At 50.9% G+C, this 19,239-nt stretch overlaps 6 protein-coding genes across 6 annotated transcripts; 3 read left to right on the top strand and 3 right to left on the bottom strand.

Moving 5' to 3' along the window:
* Positions 1-168: 168 nt before the first annotated feature.
* Positions 169-1,245, top strand: N7509_010973 (Ldh family oxidoreductase; the record flags this gene model as incomplete). Its single annotated transcript, XM_056635610.1, has 1 exon — positions 169-1,245. One exon carries the CDS (start codon positions 169-171, stop codon positions 1,243-1,245), a length of 1,077 nt encoding a protein of 358 aa, XP_056486230.1.
* A 941-nt stretch (positions 1,246-2,186) lies between these two features.
* N7509_010972 (putative serine/threonine protein kinase (Kin4)) lies at positions 2,187-5,426 on the bottom strand (the record flags this gene model as incomplete). Its single annotated transcript, XM_056635609.1, has 3 exons — positions 2,187-2,852; positions 2,902-4,053; positions 4,128-5,426. The coding sequence occupies 3 exons, from the start codon at positions 5,424-5,426 to the stop codon at positions 2,187-2,189; spliced, it is 3,117 nt and encodes a 1,038-aa protein (XP_056486229.1).
* Positions 5,427-8,655: 3,229 nt separating this feature from the next.
* N7509_010971 (senescence-associated domain-containing protein) lies at positions 8,656-10,252 on the bottom strand (the record flags this gene model as incomplete). Its single annotated transcript, XM_056635608.1, has 2 exons — positions 8,656-9,533; positions 9,595-10,252. The coding sequence occupies 2 exons, from the start codon at positions 10,250-10,252 to the stop codon at positions 8,656-8,658; spliced, it is 1,536 nt and encodes a 511-aa protein (XP_056486228.1).
* A 940-nt stretch (positions 10,253-11,192) lies between these two features.
* Positions 11,193-13,499, top strand: dus3 (tRNA dihydrouridine synthase DUS3; the record flags this gene model as incomplete). The annotated part of the gene is made up of 4 exons (XM_056635607.1): positions 11,193-11,392; positions 11,456-11,602; positions 11,649-13,346; positions 13,415-13,499. The coding sequence occupies 4 exons, from the start codon at positions 11,193-11,195 to the stop codon at positions 13,497-13,499; spliced, it is 2,130 nt and encodes a 709-aa protein (XP_056486227.1).
* A 735-nt stretch (positions 13,500-14,234) lies between these two features.
* On the top strand, positions 14,235-15,150 carry N7509_010969 (putative BAP31 domain protein; the record flags this gene model as incomplete). Its single annotated transcript, XM_056635606.1, has 4 exons — positions 14,235-14,255; positions 14,424-14,558; positions 14,610-14,713; positions 14,769-15,150. 4 exons carry the CDS (start codon positions 14,235-14,237, stop codon positions 15,148-15,150), a joined length of 642 nt encoding a protein of 213 aa, XP_056486226.1.
* A 504-nt stretch (positions 15,151-15,654) lies between these two features.
* On the bottom strand, positions 15,655-16,965 carry mdm12 (ERMES complex subunit MDM12; the record flags this gene model as incomplete). The annotated part of the gene is made up of 1 exon (XM_056635605.1): positions 15,655-16,965. One exon carries the CDS (start codon positions 16,963-16,965, stop codon positions 15,655-15,657), a length of 1,311 nt encoding a protein of 436 aa, XP_056486225.1.
* Positions 16,966-19,239: the final 2,274 nt, after the last annotated feature.

The following is a 19,239-nucleotide window of genomic DNA, read 5'->3' as shown; positions in this document are numbered from 1 at the left end:
CTGCGTTAACCATGCGGAGTGTTCCCGTTGGAGCGGGAGCCATCCGCTTCCCCGACTTGCCCCCCGCGTACTTAAAAACGGCTCAACATCTCCATATCGAAATATGAGAATCAACCCCAAAAAGTCAAAAGGAGGTCCAAACAAGCACGACTACAAGAAAAATTCACAATGACCAACGAAAGCCAACAACAAATGCATCTGATCAACCACAAGGATTTGGAATCCTTCGTTGTACAAATCCTCATTGGCAACGGCACCCCTCAAGAAAGTGCCGCCATTGTTGCAAAATGCCTTGTAAGCGCGGACCTCCGGGGTGTTGACACGCATGGAAGCAATCGAATCCCTAGCTACATGGAGCGAATTCGCCAGCAAGCTTTAAACGCCAGCGCAACACCCACTCTCCGTCAAGTAACGCCCGTCGTCGCACAGATCGACGGACACAACGGATTTGGATTCGTCGCGGCACACCAAGGCATGGCACGCGCCATTGAAATGGCCAAGGATTTCGGCATGGGCATGGTCTCTATTAAACACTCCAATCATTTTGGGATGTCCGCGTGGCTCGTTAAGCAGGCTCTGGATGCCGGTATGATGTCGCTTGTTTTCACGAATTCCTCGCCCGCACTTCCTGTCTGGGGCGGCAAGGAGAAAATGATGGGCGTTTCACCGATTGCGTGCGGTGCGCCTTCTGGGAATGCTGCGCGTCCATTTATTCTTGATATGGCGCCATCTATTGCGGCGCGGGGCAAGATTTACAAGGCGTTGAGGAGGGGTGAGAAGATTCCCACAGATTGGGCCCTTGATAAGAATGGAGACCGCACTGATGACCCGGCTAAGGCGCTGGAGGGGGTCATGCTGCCTATGGGCGGACCGAAGGGATCGGCATTGTCGATTATGATGGATGTCTTCTCGGGTGTGTTTTCTGGAGCTGCTTTCGCTGGCCATGTTACAAATCCTTATGATCCATCCAAACCTGCGGATGTGGGCCATTTTCTTGTTGCCATCAGACCGGATTTGTTTATGACTATGGATGAGTTCAAGGAAAGGATGGACTATCTTTACAAGCGGGTTACTGAGTCTGAGAAGATGTCTGGTGTGGATCAGATCTATTTCCCTGGTGAAATTGAGATGATCACGGAGGAGAAGAGACTAGCAGAAGGCATTCCTTTTGCCGATGCGGAGATTGCGAGTTTGAATAAGGAGGCCGATCTGGTCAAGGTTGAGCATTTGAGGGTCCAGGAATAATTGGGCTAAAGTGAATGATATCGTTACCATGTACTAGTAGTACATTTAGAAATACTACATTGAAATTTTATAAGTGATACCCGAAGTATGAATCCTAGCCCCGACACTTGTGGAGGGACAAAAATGACTATGACTACGAGTATGATCGGAGATTCTGTATTTTGAGTAATACACTCTTCGTTTAGTCAAGCTATCATGATTGATACAGCCACTGGAACATGGAAGACCATGTTGCGAATCCATGTCCTAAGGTGATTAACTGTCCTTAGAAGCAAGCCACGAAGCTACCGAGAACCAGTAGAAGCCATCCCTAGCCAATTAAGAAGATGCCACCGAAGCAGAAGGACAACTAATACAACACAGGAGATGCAACATCGAAAAATAGGGCCACTGGAATTCAATTATCGTTCAATAACCCCCCCCATATAAGAAAGTGAGTATGAACGTAAAAAGACACGGGGATGGCAATGATCGCAATTGTAAAAGATATCTCTGAACAAGAACACAGTGCTGGTCCCACTTTACAGTCAGAGTAATAATGACAGGAGAAAGGAAACGTTGAATCACAGAGAAGAAAATGTGGAAGGAAATAGGGATAAGAAACATTAAGCAAGGGGGAAAGGAAAATGTATTCTAACAAAGGAAATGAACATGCTAGATATTAATCAAACACCTGGCGGATGAAGAAGAAATTTCGCTTCATGCACGGAATGGGGGAAGGAAAAGCAGGGTATCACATGGTTATCCAAAAAACATCGCTGCTCCTTTTCAGTCGAATATGATGAAATATTGGAACAGGGTTGGATTGGAATTTGCCTTGCAGGATTCGAACAGTCTGAGGCATCGACTGTTGGTGCCATTTGGTTGCAACGACTGCTCTCGGAGAGATCGGGTAAAGACGATTTTCTTCTTTTTTTTCGAGGTCAAATCGGTGGAGGGATTCACCTGTCGTCACCACCAGCCCGAGACTTGGCGCGCCGTCGGAAAAAGTCCATCACCTTGCGGGCCGCACCTGAACTGCCGGAGTGGTGGGAAGAATCGCGCTCATACTCGTAAGCATCAGCGAATTTGCGGTTGTTCTTTTGCAGAACGTTGGGCCCACGCCCAGACCGACCAGCTTGCATAGATGACCGGGGAAAGCTGTCGTAGGTGGCATTGTAGTCATCGTAATAGTTTGGCTTTGACGAATATGTGTAGTTGTTTCCATGGTGCTGGTCATCGTTTTGGTAGACCTGCTCTGAAGAGATGGCTCCGAATGAATCCTGTGTTTGGTCAAACCGAGACCCAAGCTCAGCAAATTGTTGATCGATCTGTGATTCATAGCTCAGGGGGCCATTGTCTTGCGGATTCTCATGCACCTCGTCTGATGGTCCTTCACTGACGATGCCCATAGCATCCTGGGTTCCATAGCTTGTCGCACGAGGCCGGGTTGGGGATGGGCCAGTAGCGGGGCCTGTAGCTGGGCGCTGGGGACCGCGGGGGTCAACAGGCCGGGAGGTCTGTGGTGCTTCTTCGGGGGTTTGAGCCCGCCCAAAGCCTCGGATGGAAAAGGATTGGGGGGAGAAGAGAAAAGCGACGAGGACGGCCCTCGCCAGCAGCTTCACTGGCTTTCCTGTTGTGACCATACTGCATAGATCGTCGAGAATCCATGGAAACGCGAGAATCCTCTCGGGGAAGAGTCTCTTTCATGCTGGTGGGAGGGTAGCGTTTGTTTTGCCGAGAACGAGCGGCAGTGCTTTGTGAGTTGCGACCACCCATAATAGAACCGGTGCGCCCGAAAAGCTTTTCGCCAAGGCTAGAAACGGTGTTCGAACGCTTGTGACCCTTGGGGGGCTCTTGTCGGGGCGTAGGATTAAAAGTTGAAGGAAGTTGCTGAGTACTGGGGCGGCCGATGGAGGTGGTCGATGACTGTGCAGGATTCTGACCAAGTGCGAATTGGCGGCTCTTTGGCTGTGCTAGACGGCCCTCGGTGTTAGTTGCAGTGACTGTAGGGGCCACTGGCTGCCCATATGAGCCCCGTGAAGGCAGGCGACCAGTGTTGAAAGAGGCCATGGAACCACCTGTTGTCGGCCTCGCGTTCGAGGGTGCTGTGGCGGTCGTATGGGTTCCTGTGATAGCCACGTAGTCCGAAGTGGAGCGAGGGAAATGTCCTGGCAAAGGCTTGTCGTAATTGACAGGCGGCTTCTCCTTGGCTTTAATGGGGACTGGCTCAACTGATTTCTCGGGTACTGGAGGACCCTGCTCTTCTTTCTGAACAGGACCGTGAGGGCGTGACTCGGTGTCTGCAGGGTATTCTCCTCGTACAGTCTGGGACTGCGGAGCGACATATTCGACTTGAACTGTTCTGCGCTTTGCATCACGGGATGTCTTCGATTTCTCGCTTGGCGATTCTTGTGAAATGTCTCCGGCGTGGTGGTTAAGCCCACCGACAGCTGGTACGGGACTTTGGTGTGTCTTCGGTGGCTCGCGGACCGATGCGCTTCGTGCCAGAGTGGGCGCTTCCGGTTGAGATTCGGCTGGGACAGTTGTGTTGGCAATGTCTGCAACATTCGTGGTGCTGCTAGTAATGTGAGAGACGATGTGTGAGTACTCGTTCAGCCAGCTGTGACGAGCCACTTCGAAAAGATCTGCACGTTTGCGAGGATCAGGGACCAGTATGCGCCTCAGGAGGTCACGGGCGTGTGGTGTAACATATTCGGGGAATGTGAGAGGTGTGGTGACAATGTATTTGTACAGAAGATTGATGTTATCTCCATCGGGATTCGCAGGGTCGTCATCGAAGGGGAGATAGCCAGCCAACATCGCATACTGAAGAGGTAGAAAATATTAGTTTCAAAGAACGGGAAAAAATGAGCAATACCAGAGACTGTTTAGAGACATACCAGGATGACACCGCAACTCCACACATCCACCTTGCGCCCAGTGTATAGCGAGTCACTCACGACCAGCTCCGGGGCGGCGTAGCAAGGGCTACCACAGCTTGTTTGCATTAGGTCACCGCGTCGAACCCCGGTGGGACCGATCTTGTCCAGGCGCTTCCGCTTGACATATTCTTTATTGGTTAGATTGTACTCAATCTCCTCCTCCAATGGATCATGCGGATCGAAAGTGTTTGCGAAACCGAAATCAGTAATAATGATATTACGATTCCGATCCAATAACAAGTTCTCCAACTTGAGATCTCTGTGCACGATGCCCTTTTTATGCAGATAGCCAACACCAGAAACGAGTTGCGCGAATAACCGACGCGCGGAGTTATCTTTAAGGTAGCGGTTGTTCAGGATATAGTCGAAAAGTTCACCCCCAGACGCATACTCCATAATAATACCGATATGACGGTCGGTTTCCACCATCTCGTGGAGGCGAACAATATTGGGGTGGGCGAGCTCGCGCAGAATCGAAATTTCTCGGTAGATTTTTGGCAGCCGACTCGGATTCGTTCCAAGGGTGTCTCGGCGTATGAGCTTGATTGCGACTTGAATGCTCCCATCTCTCTTCCATCCCAGTTTGACCTTTCCAAATTCGCCCTCACCGAGGGTCTGGCCTAGAATATAATGGCCGAAAGTCGTCTCTTTGCGCTTAACCGTGTTACCGTTGTTGCTGTAATCGTGGCGACTGCGGTGCCCAGTTCGAGTTCCATCCTCAACGGGATCATTAGAGTAGCTTGCAGCGATATCTCCAGGCGCAGCTGTCGGGGAAGCGCTCACTTGTCGCACCTGCTCTCTCTCCCGGTCCACGACGGGGTCGCTGACCTGTATCGAGTTGATGACTGCACTCGACTCCTTCACTAGAGGTGCCCCATGTGCGTTCTCTGTGTCAGGTTTCATCTCTATGGCGGAAACGGGGGCTGCTCTCGACCTGCCCGAGTCCCGCGATGTTTCTTCAACAGGATCCGGGCGACGGGATCGGCTTTTGCCATTGCGGTCATCGCGCGGTCGATCGCGGTTTTCTTTGCGATCACCCCGACTCTTACTTTGGCGAGAGCCTTTTTCTCCCGATGAACCATTGGGGCTGCGACGGCTGTGGTGCGTAGATGAGACCCTCGGAGGCGGGACCGGTGGTGAGCCTAGCATATCGGGGAAATTGTTGCGCGCATTCCTTTGTGCGGGTGAAGATGCCGTTTGAGATACTGGAGAGTCGTGGGCGGACAGTGGCAAGGCCGACTGGTGGGAAGTGCTCATAGCCGAAGAAGCTGATTAGGGCCGGCCTCAGAAATGGCTGCTAGGCAGATATCAGTAACCTTGATCGCATGTGCTTGTGCAATATGTTCGTTTACGGGATGGGTGAATGCGGGGAGAGTGTTTGCATAGCGGTCGCCGGCATACCTTCTGTTCGATGCGCAGAAAGCCCGGCGAGACTTTCTGGCTGTGTGACGAAATACGACACGCTCTATAGGGTCCTTGTCGACAGGAGAGCCTGCAGCCAATTGCGATTAGCACAATTGACGCGCAGGAAACACCTAGCCCTCCCGAGGGGTGTTTGGCGAGAATCGGAAAGGGAGAGAGTCGGGCGATCGGTCGCACTCACCGAGTGTCGACTTCAGCCTCACAAACTGTACGTCAAACGCGCATGGTTAGCATAGGATCCCCACGTTCGATTCTTATCGGCAATCGACAAAAGGATAAAACATGCGACTGAGGCAGGAATGGAGGGGAGAGGTGGGTGGGCACTGACAGAAGCTTCGATCGGAGGAATGGGGGGAAAGGAATGCCACGCCTTTGGGGGGGGGGGGGTTGCGAACAAGAAAAAACGCACGATAGGGTCCAAAGAATAGCCGGTACACTCGATCACGGCTATTTACCGGCGGAATAACGCGTCGGCAAAGTAGAGAGATGAAGCAAAAGGAAATGAAGAGGAAGATACCTGCACTGCAGGTCTGTAGAGTCCCCTCTTCCGACCCACGACCTGGGGGAGTCGCACGTTGTCCGAAAAACCGGGGGAGAGAAACAAACGCGGAATGAGTATGTCTCAGGCGCGATTGGGTTTTTTCGAGACGATCAAGAGTTCAATTGTCGACGCTGAACATGGTCGAAGCCAGGGCTGAGGGGCGCGGACAGGGGGCGCGAGGGGAGCCAGAAGGCGAGAAACACTGGTCGGAGGGAAAAAGGGGGTTCGAAGGTGAGAGATCCCCAAGAAGAAAACAAACAACAAAAGAAAGAGGAACAAAAGAGGCCGTCGAGACAGACCTCGCGAAAGGATGAGGTGGATGGGAAAGGGGAGGAGAGAGGGAGAGAGAGGTGAGAGAGAGGGTACGAGTAAGATACGGGTCTGGTCGACGGAGTACCTCTACCCTTGGTAGTGTCGTTTAGTCTGGGGGAACCAGCGGGTCTATCCAGCCTTCTACTATCCAGCTACTTTTCCATTGATGGTATTGGGTATTGGGCATTCAGTATTTGATTTTCTATTTCTACAGTACTATACTATATTACCAGCTGAACCTATCGTCCTATACTTAATACTCTGATGATAGGTATGATGCCGTGTGCTGGCTCCATCCAGCCGAGGATACTGTACTTAGTGTAAGCCGCAAGAGAGATAGTACACAATTTACACAAATTGGCGCGACTATTTTCTGCCCTGAGAATCCCCTTGCTGCACCTGTGATAGAACGAAACGGGTGCGAGGCCCGAGGGCTGATCCTCGCATGTGGAGAGCAAAAGGGAAGGTCGGACGGCCTGAGCAGGTATCTGAGGGTCTATGGAGTAGTCATAGCGCAAAGACCAAGTGAATGTCGAGACCATCGTCATCAGAACTGCCACCATGCCCGTAAAGTACGGAGTAAGCTAGCAAAGGATAGGACGGCGTGAGCCCGTTTCAAAAGAAAAAGGGGAGAGGGGGGGGGAGGTGTCGGCGCCGGTTGTTTCGCATCGCTGAAAAGTGGGCACCTCGCTAGGACCGACGATCGTCATTAGGCCCCTAGAAGCGCGATCGACCTCGATTCGATATTATGTACTCCGTATCAAATATCTATCGAGATCTCTCTGCATTATCCTGGGGAAGATCGGGCCCCGATAGCTTCTTGGTCCAGTTAGGAACGGGTCCGGAGATGAGTGTCAATGTAAATTGTGTGCCCGTGGCTGAGTGGTTAAGGTTGCGATGGAGAGGTGGTCCTGGGGGCGGAAATTGCTCGTAGCAACAAAGCTGAGAGAGAAGCCTCCTCGAGTAAGCTTCAGCTTGGTTGTTTGTGTTGAACTCGAGAACAAAGAGGGTTTTGCATTCATTTCCTCTAGGGTTCACATAGTTCCAGCCACCACGGTCGGGGAGGTCAAGAGCTTTCTCCCCAGACATCAATCAATTGGCTTCAAGCTATACTCTCCTGCCAAGTCGAATCGTATCTTGCAGAAATCCACCGTTGTCCATGGTTAAGAGCTGCATTGAATCCACGGATGCGCGTCGGATCGAGCAGATCCTGCGGTACTCCAGTTTCCAACTGCAACCCTTCCGTTCTCCCCACGGGAACTCTTTAGATTGAATGACGACTTCGGCTGCTCCGTCAGGAGTATGGAGGATGGATATTTTAAAATTATTAAATCGCGGCTCGGACTGGTTCCTGACATGGGGGTATTTCGGGGTATCCGCACTGGCTTGTTGCGCTCCACCTGAACTCCACTTAACGGCACCGCAGCGCTCCCGGTTGTCCTCCACGTCGGAATCGTAATCATATCACAAAATCGAGACCGTCCAGGAGTCAGACGCCCGTCCACACTTTTGCTTGAGATGTCGGTGTGGGGACCAGATCGATTGGTGTTTGGCGGTGTCCTTGCTGTTCTGTTCTGATCAGCCTCATTGGTGTGAGTGGGCCGGCCAACTGTCAAGCGGATGATGCGCTGGCACGCTTGCCACCCCTAGAAGCCCTAAGATCTTATTGAATGGAGCGCACCCGGCGGCAACGAGGTGGGGGGGGATGAGGAAAAGACATGGGCGAAAGTCGGCGACAGAATGACGCACGGCCCTAAAGAGCTGGCGGGGACGGGATTTGCAAGTGGCAGAGATTATCCCTGGGAATATCGCCGATGTTACGACTGTCCCACCCGGCCGAAACTTTGATTCTCATCCAATATCCGTTGACTCGGACAATTGGAGCATCTCTACGGTGCCTACAGAATACGTAGTACTGGCAAGGCCAGCTAGCGTAGAACCTTCAGTCAAGAAACATTGTCGCATTGACACACTAGAAAAGACTATCTATGTACAAGATCGGACCTCATCGAATCGCGCTGGGGCCAGAATCCAAATTCAAAACAAAACAAAACAAGGATGAGCTAGATGCCAACGACTCCTCGGACTCCGGATTGAAGGAAGAACAAGAATCAGATCTGCTTGGGCCATTTCACATTCATTTCACATTTCATGATATTTGGTATGGTTCCAATCTGTCGATCCAACAAAACCTTAGGAACGAACGAGCGCTTACCGCTTGGCCCCTGACATGGGCGTGCCGCCGAGTGATTGCGTCTCTGATGCATTGTATGCAGGCGGCGGGCCCGGTGATGGGCCCCGAGCAGCTGGGTCTCGCGCCCCCAAATTCGACGGTCCCGCCTGCGCGTCATGAGGCACCTGGCCACCATCGCCAGCTCCGACAACCACCTGCTGTCCATCACGCATGCGCCCAACCACCATACCCTTTGCCACGGACTTGAGTAGTGCACGTCGACTGACACCCGTGGCATCAATGTATACCAGTCCAACGTTCTTGATGCCACCTGTCAGGTTGGTTGCCACGGAGCCAGCCTCAGTGCCGTACTTATGACCGATCATCGTGCTGGCTGCCTGTGAGCTGGTAAGAAGCATATTCTTTGCCCCTTCCTGAATTCCATCGGCCAGAGTGGAGAACGCAATCATAGACTTGTTCAGCACTCCTGGCTTGTAATCAGGCGGTGGGTTGCTCTTATCAAATTTCTTCGGCCTCGCAGCATCCTTGCGCGCAAAAGATGCACCCAAGTTCTGTGCAACCTTTTCCACTTGTCCAATTGTACGAGAGGAAATGTCCGCGGCACCGTTGGAAAAGGTGCCCATCTTGCGAACGCGGGCGTGAGTCGCTTCGGAGAACGTCACTGGCTTTTGGTTAGGCTTCACCTTCTTGGTGAATGTGTCCGCGCCGCTCGTAAGGGCATTGGCCAGATACGTCGATCCCATGACAACCAAGCGCGATGCCGTAGCTGATGTTTGCACGATTGTCGAATTTTGATACGCCGGGTGTCGGGACATCGCCAGGTATTCTTCGGAGACATTACTCACGCTGACACGATTGCCTTCTCCTTCGCCGGGAAGTTCAATTCCAACAGGGCCTATTGACAGAGATAGTCGTTAGTCGCTGGTCAAGTACCAAAATAATTGGAGTTCAATTACGTTTGGATCCGGGTTTGACGTCCGGATCTTCAACCACGCTGTATCCATCTCCTAGTTCGCCTACAACACTGCCGTCCTCTTCATCTACCAGTACAATCTTCCCATGCGTGTGCTCACCCTTTTTGTCCCCAGTGGGTGAAGAAATATATCCTTCGCCTGGTGCAAAGTTGGCTGGATTGTATGCCGCGTAGCTATCGGGCTTGCCACTGGGGGTGGGAGGAGATCGATCGTGGAAGGCAGTGCACTGCGCAAGGATAGTTTCAAAGGTATCGATGTCATCCTGTGTGACATGGTTTGGGCCCTTTCCAATGCCAGGAAACTGTATTCGAATGAAGGCGCCCACTTCAGGCGCCATGTCCCAGCGGGGGATCAGGTAGCTATCGGGCGGCTGGTGGAATATCTGTGTGGTGGCGGGTAGCGCAAGGTCGAGTTCGGGTGGAAGGTATAGATGAAGATAGAAATCCTCCTCTGGTGTCTGTGTACCTGCACCTGCGGCGTATGGTGGTGTAGGCACCGATGTGGCCGTAGGAACCATGAGCAAAGACAGCGTTTGCGGTCCAGACGGCGTCAACTCCTGCTCCTCGCCATCTTGGATATGGAATGCACGGATGTTGTTGACACTGTAGAGTAGTCGGGGGTCGTGTGTCGTGCTCGACATCTTTGTTGATTTATTTTCTTGCACAAGAAGAGAAATTGGAGCTTGTTCTTGTTGAGCCCACCTTTCTTTAGGTCCTCTAAACCTAGGAAGGTTGATGTGGGCGCTGATAGCGCACGGATAAGGGTATGACGTCGCGTAGAAGATTCGTGAAACAAAGCCACAAGAGAAACTCGAAGAGATTTCTGATTTGGTAGGACGATACCTCGATCAGAAGACAATGAAGAGGAAAGAATATTCTCTTAGGCCCTGGCCAAGTGTTTAGGGAGGGGCACCTCTTATGAACCCGGTCTGGGCGCTTAGATATTGCACCGCCACATTTCTCCGCGATTGCACTGCCTCAACGCCACACCTTACGTCCCACAAGTGTGGCGTAACATTGAGGTCACTCGATCTGCAGCGCTACAGATGATTTGACTACGGTAGTAGGCAGAACCGATTCCGAGACACATCAACAGCCCTGTTCCTAGTAGAAAGATTTAGATATTACATACCTTGGCTATCGATTTCGATTCTTGTCTCAATAGAGCTTTGCCTGGGGTGGTACGACCATTGAAGTTGGTTCATATTCTATATTTGGAACCTGCCTGTCGATTCTTTGTGTCTATAATTTTTGTTTTCGGATGAGATTCCCGAGGAATACAAAGTTGCTTATGAAAGTTATACAATTTTGGATCTTATACATGTACTTCGTACGTACATGCAACCCGCTCGTAAAAGCCATTGACCCACATTTAAATATCCGACCAATGATAGGTGCTTGTTCCAGTTTATGCCGAAATGCAAACTGTGCAAATTTCTCCGCCACCAGGTGCGAACTGCGAATTTTTGGAGAAATCAATGTATTTCGCAAGTACTGTTATTGAAGTGATTCCGAATTTTCCCGCTGCGCGATACGGTGCATGATTCACATTTCCATTCCTACTACAACCAGTCAATCGCAATGCCCGGCATAGACTCCATGGCAGGTCAATCATCCTCGGAGGTGGATGTCACCAAGCGCGCCGCCGACAACGGTAACTCGAGCACTGAAAATACTGAGCAGCCTCCTTCCAAGAAGGCACGTGTGGACATGCCATCGGATAACGATGAGCAGGTGGTTGTGCCAGAACGTGATAGAGGCATCGCCCCCATAAAGGCTGAGTATGATACTTGCTCATGATGACTTCCTATGGAATTGGCAGGCTTACATTTACCTCTCCATAGATACCGCATTTCCAAGACCAAGTTTGCGCCGGAGCCCACAGATACCGACGATGCTGCTGAAGCTGGCTCACATGCCGAACGAGACGATGAGAAGAAGGGAAAGAAAAAGAAGAAGCCCACCGGCCAAAACACGAACCGCAGTTTCGGGTTCGTCTAAAGACGAGAAGGGACTATGTGTTTCCGTGATGTTCAGCCCCGAATTCTCTCCCAAGGAGTGTCAGTATGGTGAGAAGTGTCGTTTTGAACACGATCTCCGACTCTATCTGAAGCAATACAAGAGAGAGGATATCGGAACCTTCAAGGGAATTTGTCCTGTCTGGGACACTCGTGGAACATGCTCGGCTGGTTGGAAATGCCGTCTGGTTGGCACCCACTCAACTGAGAGGGAAACAGAGGACGGACGGAAGGAATTGATTCTGCTGGAGGATGAGGAGCGCAAGCAGAAGGCCCAGCCTAAAGTCCCATTCGCGAATGCCGAGGGCATGACCAACATCATTCCCGCAGCGGACAAAGTCGCTCTCGCGCGTAAGAAGGAGACAACTCCTCGTGCCAATCAGTACAATGAATGGCTCAATACGGCAGCACAAGAATTGGAGAAGAACATCCATGGCAAGAAAAAGAATGAGATCGCCGAAGCTGAGAATGCCGAGCAGACCAAGGATGAACTGGAAGACAATCGCGCTCTATATACCGAGCCTCCCTTCATGCCGTCTGAGAAACGACGCATCTACTTTGGCCCCGAGACTCCGACATTGGCACCATTGACCACACAGGGCAACATGCCTTTCCGACGGCTCTGTACCGATCTAGGCGCCCAATTCACCTACTCTGAGATGGCCATGAGTATGCCACTTATCCAAGGCAACAAATCAGAGTGGACTTTACTCAAGGCCCACGAGACAGAAATGCTCCCGCCCAGCGTTATCCCGGGAGACAATATCGTTCAAGGCTACGACAACTCTAAAGATTTTAAGTTCGGTGCTCAAATCACGGCCAACAAACCCTGGCAAGCGCTCAAAGCCACTGAAGTTCTTTCTAAATTCACCCCCCACTTGCGTGTGATTGATCTCAACTGCGGTTGTCCTATTGAACTCGTGTTCCGTGACGGCGCTGGGTCTGCCCTTCTGGATCACCACTCGAAATTGGAGAAAATGATTCGTGGTATGAATGCTGTATCTCAGGAAATTCCCATCACCGTTAAAATCCGTATGGGAACCAGGGATAACTATCCTACTGCTCAAAAGCTCGTTGAGCGTATGGTTCTCGGTGGCCACGAATCTAATGTCCTAAATATCGGTCCTCCCGGTGCTGCCGCTATTACGCTGCACGGCCGAAGCAGACAACAGCGGTATACTCGCCAGGCGGACTGGGGTTATATTGCCGATACTGCGGCACTTATTAAGCGACTGAATGAGACGAAGGATGAAATCACTGACACTATTCGTGAGCCTGATGCGCGCTTCCAGCCGAATGGGGGTAGAACTTACTTCCTCGGAAACGGTGATTGCTTCTCGCATATCGACTATGATGACCACGTCAACAATGGCGGTGTTGATTCAGTTATGGTTGCACGCGGTGCACTCATAAAGCCCTGGCTCTTCGAAGAGATTCAGTCCGGCCAGTACTTGGACAAGTCTGCATCGGAACGTCTGAGCTACATAGAAAAGTTTGCCAAGTACGGTCTCGAGGCATGGGGATCTGACGAGCACGGTGTCGGCACTACTCGCCGCTTCCTGCTAGAATGGCTCAGCTTTGCCTATCGCTACATTCCTATTGGATTATTGGAGCATCTTCCTCCCAGAATTAATCAGCGACCTCCTGCTTACCGTGGCCGTAATGAGTTGGAGACTCTGATGGCCAGCGATAATTACAAGGATTGGGTTAAGATCACGTAAGTTTGCCGCCTTTTGTCATTTGAGACTTATTGAAAACGATCTGAACTAACTATTTTGACTTTAGTGAGATGTTCCTTGGTCCTGCTCACAAAGACTTCAAGTTTGAGCCCAAGCACAAGTCCAATTCTTACGAGGAAGCGGAAGGATAGATGTCAATATCGAAAATATGCTACCTACTTGTGGGCACGTGCACCACACACAACCTTGAAATATTACTCAGTTCAAAGCAATTTCACGAATATAACTTACTATATTTCAGTATGACCTCTTAGGGATATAATCTCAGCCTTCTTAATAGTACTACAACTGGTAGACACCGAAATATATCTCTTCATCCCAGTACCTGGAGTGGCCTACCTAGGTAGGTACTATTACTAGTACTACTACCTAGGTAGTGTCACTTGAGTCCGCCTCAAACTTGGAGGGATATTCCAAGGTTTAAACCTCGGAAGTTTTAATCACTGGCAGTATCTACCCAGGTAGTAGTACTGAGTATATAGAATGTAGACTCGGCGGTTAGAAATACTTGTTGATGCCTGAGGCACTAAAGCAACAGTGACAACTCCAGATAGAGGTCACGTGCACGCTATTCCATGACGTATTCCTTCAAGGCAGGAAACCTCCCCCATTAGAACAACTTAAAACTTGGCCAGGCACCAGGCTACTGTCCAATTCCTTCACACGCCTCGTTCTGACCACGTCTGTTACTACTTGTTTGTGAGATTTTAATATCTTGAACCTGTACCTCGGCCCACTTACCCTCACTGGAATTTGTTTACTCTCGAGCCAGCTGTCACCGAGGCTCTCCAACCGCACCCCACCCCCCTTTTGACCAGCACGAATACTTTACCACACGAAGTGCTTGACTGCGAAATATCGCCAAAATGACTCTCTACTACAGTCTTGTATGTTCCACCTGACAATCCTCACCCTTTGTCCCTATTTGTTCCAACGACCGGTCGACCCGGAGGGGGTTGCAGCCTGACTGAGCTCCCACTATTCCGACCGAGCATCGTGTCACCAATCCTTCTGTTTAGTAGGCTATAGACTGACAATTTATGTGCGTGATATAGGTTTTCCTCCTTCTGGTGTTTGAGATGGCCGTTTTCCTGGCCCTCATCGTCCCTCTTCCGTTCACCATCAAGCGCAAGCTTTTCGCGTTCATCTCGGAGAGTCCTATCATTGCCAAGCTCCAATATGGCCTAAAGGTAGTGTTTCATAACCTGGTTCTTATACTAGGCTGAACTAACATCACACAGATCACTTTTATCTTTATCCTGATCCTCTTCCTTGACAGTGTCAACCGTGTGTATCGGGTTCAGCAAGAGCTGGCTGCCTTCTCCAAAGATGGCGCCGGTGTTGGGTAAGCTTCCTTCTCGTATTGATTAATCAAAACTAACCCACAACTGTCATCGCAGAGCTGCTCACCTGGGCACCGACCGAATGGAGGTGCAAGCACGCAAGTTCTACTCACAGCGCAACATGTACCTTTGCGGTTTCACTCTCTTCCTCTCCCTGATCTTGAACCGCACCTACATCATGATCCTCGAGGTTCTCCGTCTTGAGGACCGTGTCAAGATGCTCGAAGGCGACAAGAAGGCCGGTGGTAAGGACTCTGCTCGTGTTGCCGAGGCCGGCTCTGTCGGTGAGATTGGCGCCCTGAAGAAGGAGCTCGAGGCCAAGGACCGTGACATCGAGACTCTCAAGAAGCAATGCGAAGGCCTGACCCGCGAGTACCACAAGCTTGGAGATGAGGTTTCCACCGAAAAGGGTGACAAGAACGTCAGGAAGGACCTGTAAAGGAATCCCAATCACCTTCAGATGGCAACTTCACACTTCCATGCCTTGATCTTGTCATATATCTTCATCATCGGCACCGAAGAGCCTTGAAGTTGCCATGACTGTCGACTGGTACCGTGCACGTTATTGGCCTACACGTATTCGAGGACTGTTCATAGAACTCCCCACACCCTACGTTTGTGGCCTCGAGATGAGCCCGAAGTTCGAATTACCTCCGCCAAGATAGGTTGACCATTGCGTCATTACCTCCATTCTCACCATTAGCCTTTTGTTTTTGGAACGTGAGCAATGACTTGGAGAGCTTCGAAAGTAATCCGTCTCATTCGCGAAGTTTCTTTTTTTTTACACACTTGATCAAGAATATCTTGCATTTGAAGATAGATTCTAGGGTCATAAAATCATCCTTTTATTTTACAATCATTAAGTAGTCATAAATTTACACACGTAACTGGCCTCCTCGGAAAATGTTATCAGTGAAGCTGGCGCAAGGTCCAGCAAGGCCACCTAAACAAGGAAAGTCCAGAAACTAGGATATACTAATTCTTCCTCGAAGATCCGGCGTACCTGCGCGAGAACAAATCGCTCCACCTTGCCGACATTCTTCAAGACTTGTTTCCCATCTTCCTTTCGGCCAATCTCACTGTCCACTCGGATCTCCTGCAACAACCCTCCTTGGCGTTTTTGGTCGCCAGACCGGGGCCGGCCATCATCACTAGGATTCTGGCTTCCTTGCCCGGCCTCCTGCTCAGAACCGAGAAGAGCGTCTGCGTCTTCGGGTGAAAGGAAGCAGAAATGCACACGTTTCCGAATATATGCAACAACCGCAACCCCGTCAAAGGTGATGCCGGTGACATTGAGTTTCAGAGGAAGACCCACGAAGCTGGGCATTGGATAGTCAAGCAGGATTTCGGCGGTCAGAGACATGCGAACGTCACCTGCATATCTAGCATGGCAAAGGATCTGGAAGTCTTCCGGTCGGCGCTCGCGCATCCGCGGTGGAAGCGGGGCAGAGGGATCGATGGCGGGTTCGATTGAGGGTTGGGGTATATCGGCGGGATCGGTACTATTCCTCGACCCACTGCTACCGGTATGTCCTATAGAGGGGTGGGAAGGGTGTGTATTCGCGGTTGAAGGTCGTGATGCGGAATTGGTCGTATCTATGTCAGCATCCATGCGGTGGTGTAGTTGTGTAGAAGGGCGTTGCAGGCGCGGTCTGCCATGCGCCAGGCCCGAATCCGACCATCCACTCGCGAAAGACGTACCACCTGCTACAGCAGCCAGGGGTGTTTGTGTTCCCGATAAACCGCCCAATGACATGAGATGGTAACCGAGAGTCGACGTGCCTCCCGGGATACCGGGGGTACCGGCGCGAGGAAGAAAATGCGGGTTCAAGTGGTCGCCCATAGGCAGCGGGGACCGAAGAGCAGAGGGTTGATACCCCTCACCTGGGTATGGGTGGTGACTGAAATTTCCGGGGCTGTGTCCAAGCAGTTCATCTTCGTAGGGCGACTCGTGTAGCTCTGAATGTTGTCCTGACCATGGGTGGCCATGCTCATCAACGAGCTCCTCGGAGGTAGTTGAAGTATCGTCATCATCATCCTCCTCATAAAAATCCGAAAATGGTTCACAAAAGTCCTTTATCTCGATATCCGGGGCAATTGTTCCAAACTCAAAGGCATGGACCTGCACGGAGCGAATAAAGCGCGGTAAAGCTACCTGCTGGAACTTGTCATGCACAAATGAGCGGATGCGCTCTGCGAGGGCCTCTCCATCTGGGCCGGAGGTGGCGGTTTCCCAATCGACTTCGATGGACATCACATATGCGACGCGACAACCACGGGCTCATAAAACGCGAAAGGCTGACGCGGTGATAGTCACGGTCACGGGCGGGATTATTTGTCAAAGGAGATTCCGGTGGTTGGATCGCCGACTCGCGACACGTGATATGGAGATAAGATCGGCGCTCAACCGGGGCCATCCCACTTATGGAACTGGGACGACTTGAGGATCGCTCGGGGTTGTTTCTGTGGAGATTTCCAGCCAAGATCATTCACAGAAGGATTGCAGCATCATTGTCCACCATGATTCTTGCTCGAGGACTTGATCTGATCTCCATGACATATGACTTCCACCATTCAATTCTGTCATTAGGGTAATGCCACCACTCCCGAATCCCGATTATTGTGATTTTCGCTCGGCCATGGACGCTAGTGTTGATCTATCGAATCACATAGGGACGCTCAATTCTGGCCCCCAAAAGTTGAGAAAATTGCGAGTGATATGTATCTCAAATACCTGGCCACCGGGCCAATCGCCCTCGGCCCCGAATGACCCAACACGGCGCCTGGATTTCAGATCTCTTGCCATAAATTGTCCAACCCACCCAAGGCCCTTACGACAATGTGGCCTCGCGTTGAGCTATGGTCCCCAAGGGAGCCCGGCACCAATCCATGGCCCCCCATCATTGCGGTATCCCCACTCCCTTCATCTGAGTAGGGGTCCAGAAGCCGTGGCTCTGAGACAAGAGTGTGATTAACATGCATGGAGGCACTGCTGATGCTCCGGTATGGTTAGCAGGAATGAACCAAGGCTTGATTATTTTGTGTTAAAACATTTAATGGCGTGCGAACTTGCCTCAATATACACGTATGCTCCGTGGATTAGTGCGCAGTCAAACCCCCACCTCCATGTCCATACTAATGGTGGCAGTGCTGATAATATGGAATGCCCACAGAATACAATTTCGAGAGAAAAGGCTGGCAAGTAGCTCATGATTTGCTTCTAACCCCACAATCAGATGATACGAACCACCTGCGGGGCCTACCCTAGGGTAATGCAGCCCCTACAGCAAGGATCTGTTCGCGGATGAGAACCTATCGCTGGCGCTGGGCACCATACTCCGCGGTTATCAAGCCCAGGTAATTCGTTGATTCAAGGGTCCCTAGTATGCTGGTGTCCCAGGGAAAGAACCAATGACCAAGTAGTTCCCCTCCACAAATCCCTTCTTTTCCGCCCTTTGTGGTGCTTTGGCGGGCTTGCAAAGCTGTGCATTTCCCTGATTGAGACATCGCAAGGCCCTCGTTCTTGATGGTCGGGGATATCCGTACTTATCATTTCATCACCACGTTCGATCAATTCGCATACCCTCGTCTAACTACCCTAAGAGAGTATCGGGTTCTATTCATCGTCTTTTGAGAGAACCGCGCACCGCCAATCTCTTAGGCGCAGATGCGGAGCTACTCGATTACCGAAACCCAAAATGATGTTGTCCGCTCGGCTTTGGTCTGTTGCCTTCGATGTTGCGGGGCGATGGCAGATCATCACCGGTGCTGGCAGCCAAACCTGCAATGGAAAGATTCCAACACACACAACAGAATGTCGTTCATTATTTCGTCACTACTATGTGTTGGCTTTGTACTTGAACACGAACTTCAAAATGTATAGGCTTGGCCTGAGTGCCACATTGTCGAGAGTACGGGCATCTTCAAAGGTCCAGTCCTTCACCTAGCACCTCTCCCCATTAGAAATTTAAGATCCTTCCTCGTTAACATGAATGGCGCTGACCATTATTCGCGTAATTGTGGAAAGGTCTTGCGGGGCGGCAAATCCCAGTTTGTTGTAATTTCCCCACCCAAAGCCATGATAAGCGTAAAGGATCTGAGTACGCTTCTAGCTCCTTGGCTAGGTGCAATTCCAAATCAATTACGTCCCCATGGAAGGGGTCCAAAGCGGATCCGCATGGGCGTACTCGTAATCATGAGTGGCATTTATTGACTGCACTTTACCTCAAGTTAGTATAGTGTTAGTCAGCTAGTATCTAAGCACTGGCAGAAGGATATGCTCTTTGTATCACAGTAGGGTAGTAAATGGTGAAATATGGATCATGATATTCAAAAACTTGGACGAAGATGGCATCAGCCACAGGTTCACAAAATTGGAAGACAAGGGTTTGGCAGATCCATGAATGAAATAAAAAATAACAAGCTGATTCGAGAAGCAGATCTGATAGATCTCTGCGGCCCAAGCCACAAAGAAGGATTCAGAAAAGCATCGAATGAAAGAGCTTAGAAGGGAAAAAGACCACCCGAA

Source organism: Penicillium cosmopolitanum (assembly GCF_028827165.1).
Source record: "Penicillium cosmopolitanum strain IBT 29677 chromosome Unknown utg000009l:1.0-9042332.0:1.0-9050551.0, whole genome shotgun sequence".
NCBI lineage: Eukaryota > Fungi > Ascomycota > Eurotiomycetes > Eurotiales > Aspergillaceae > Penicillium > Penicillium cosmopolitanum.
This window is presented reverse-complemented; position numbering and strand designations above follow the sequence as displayed.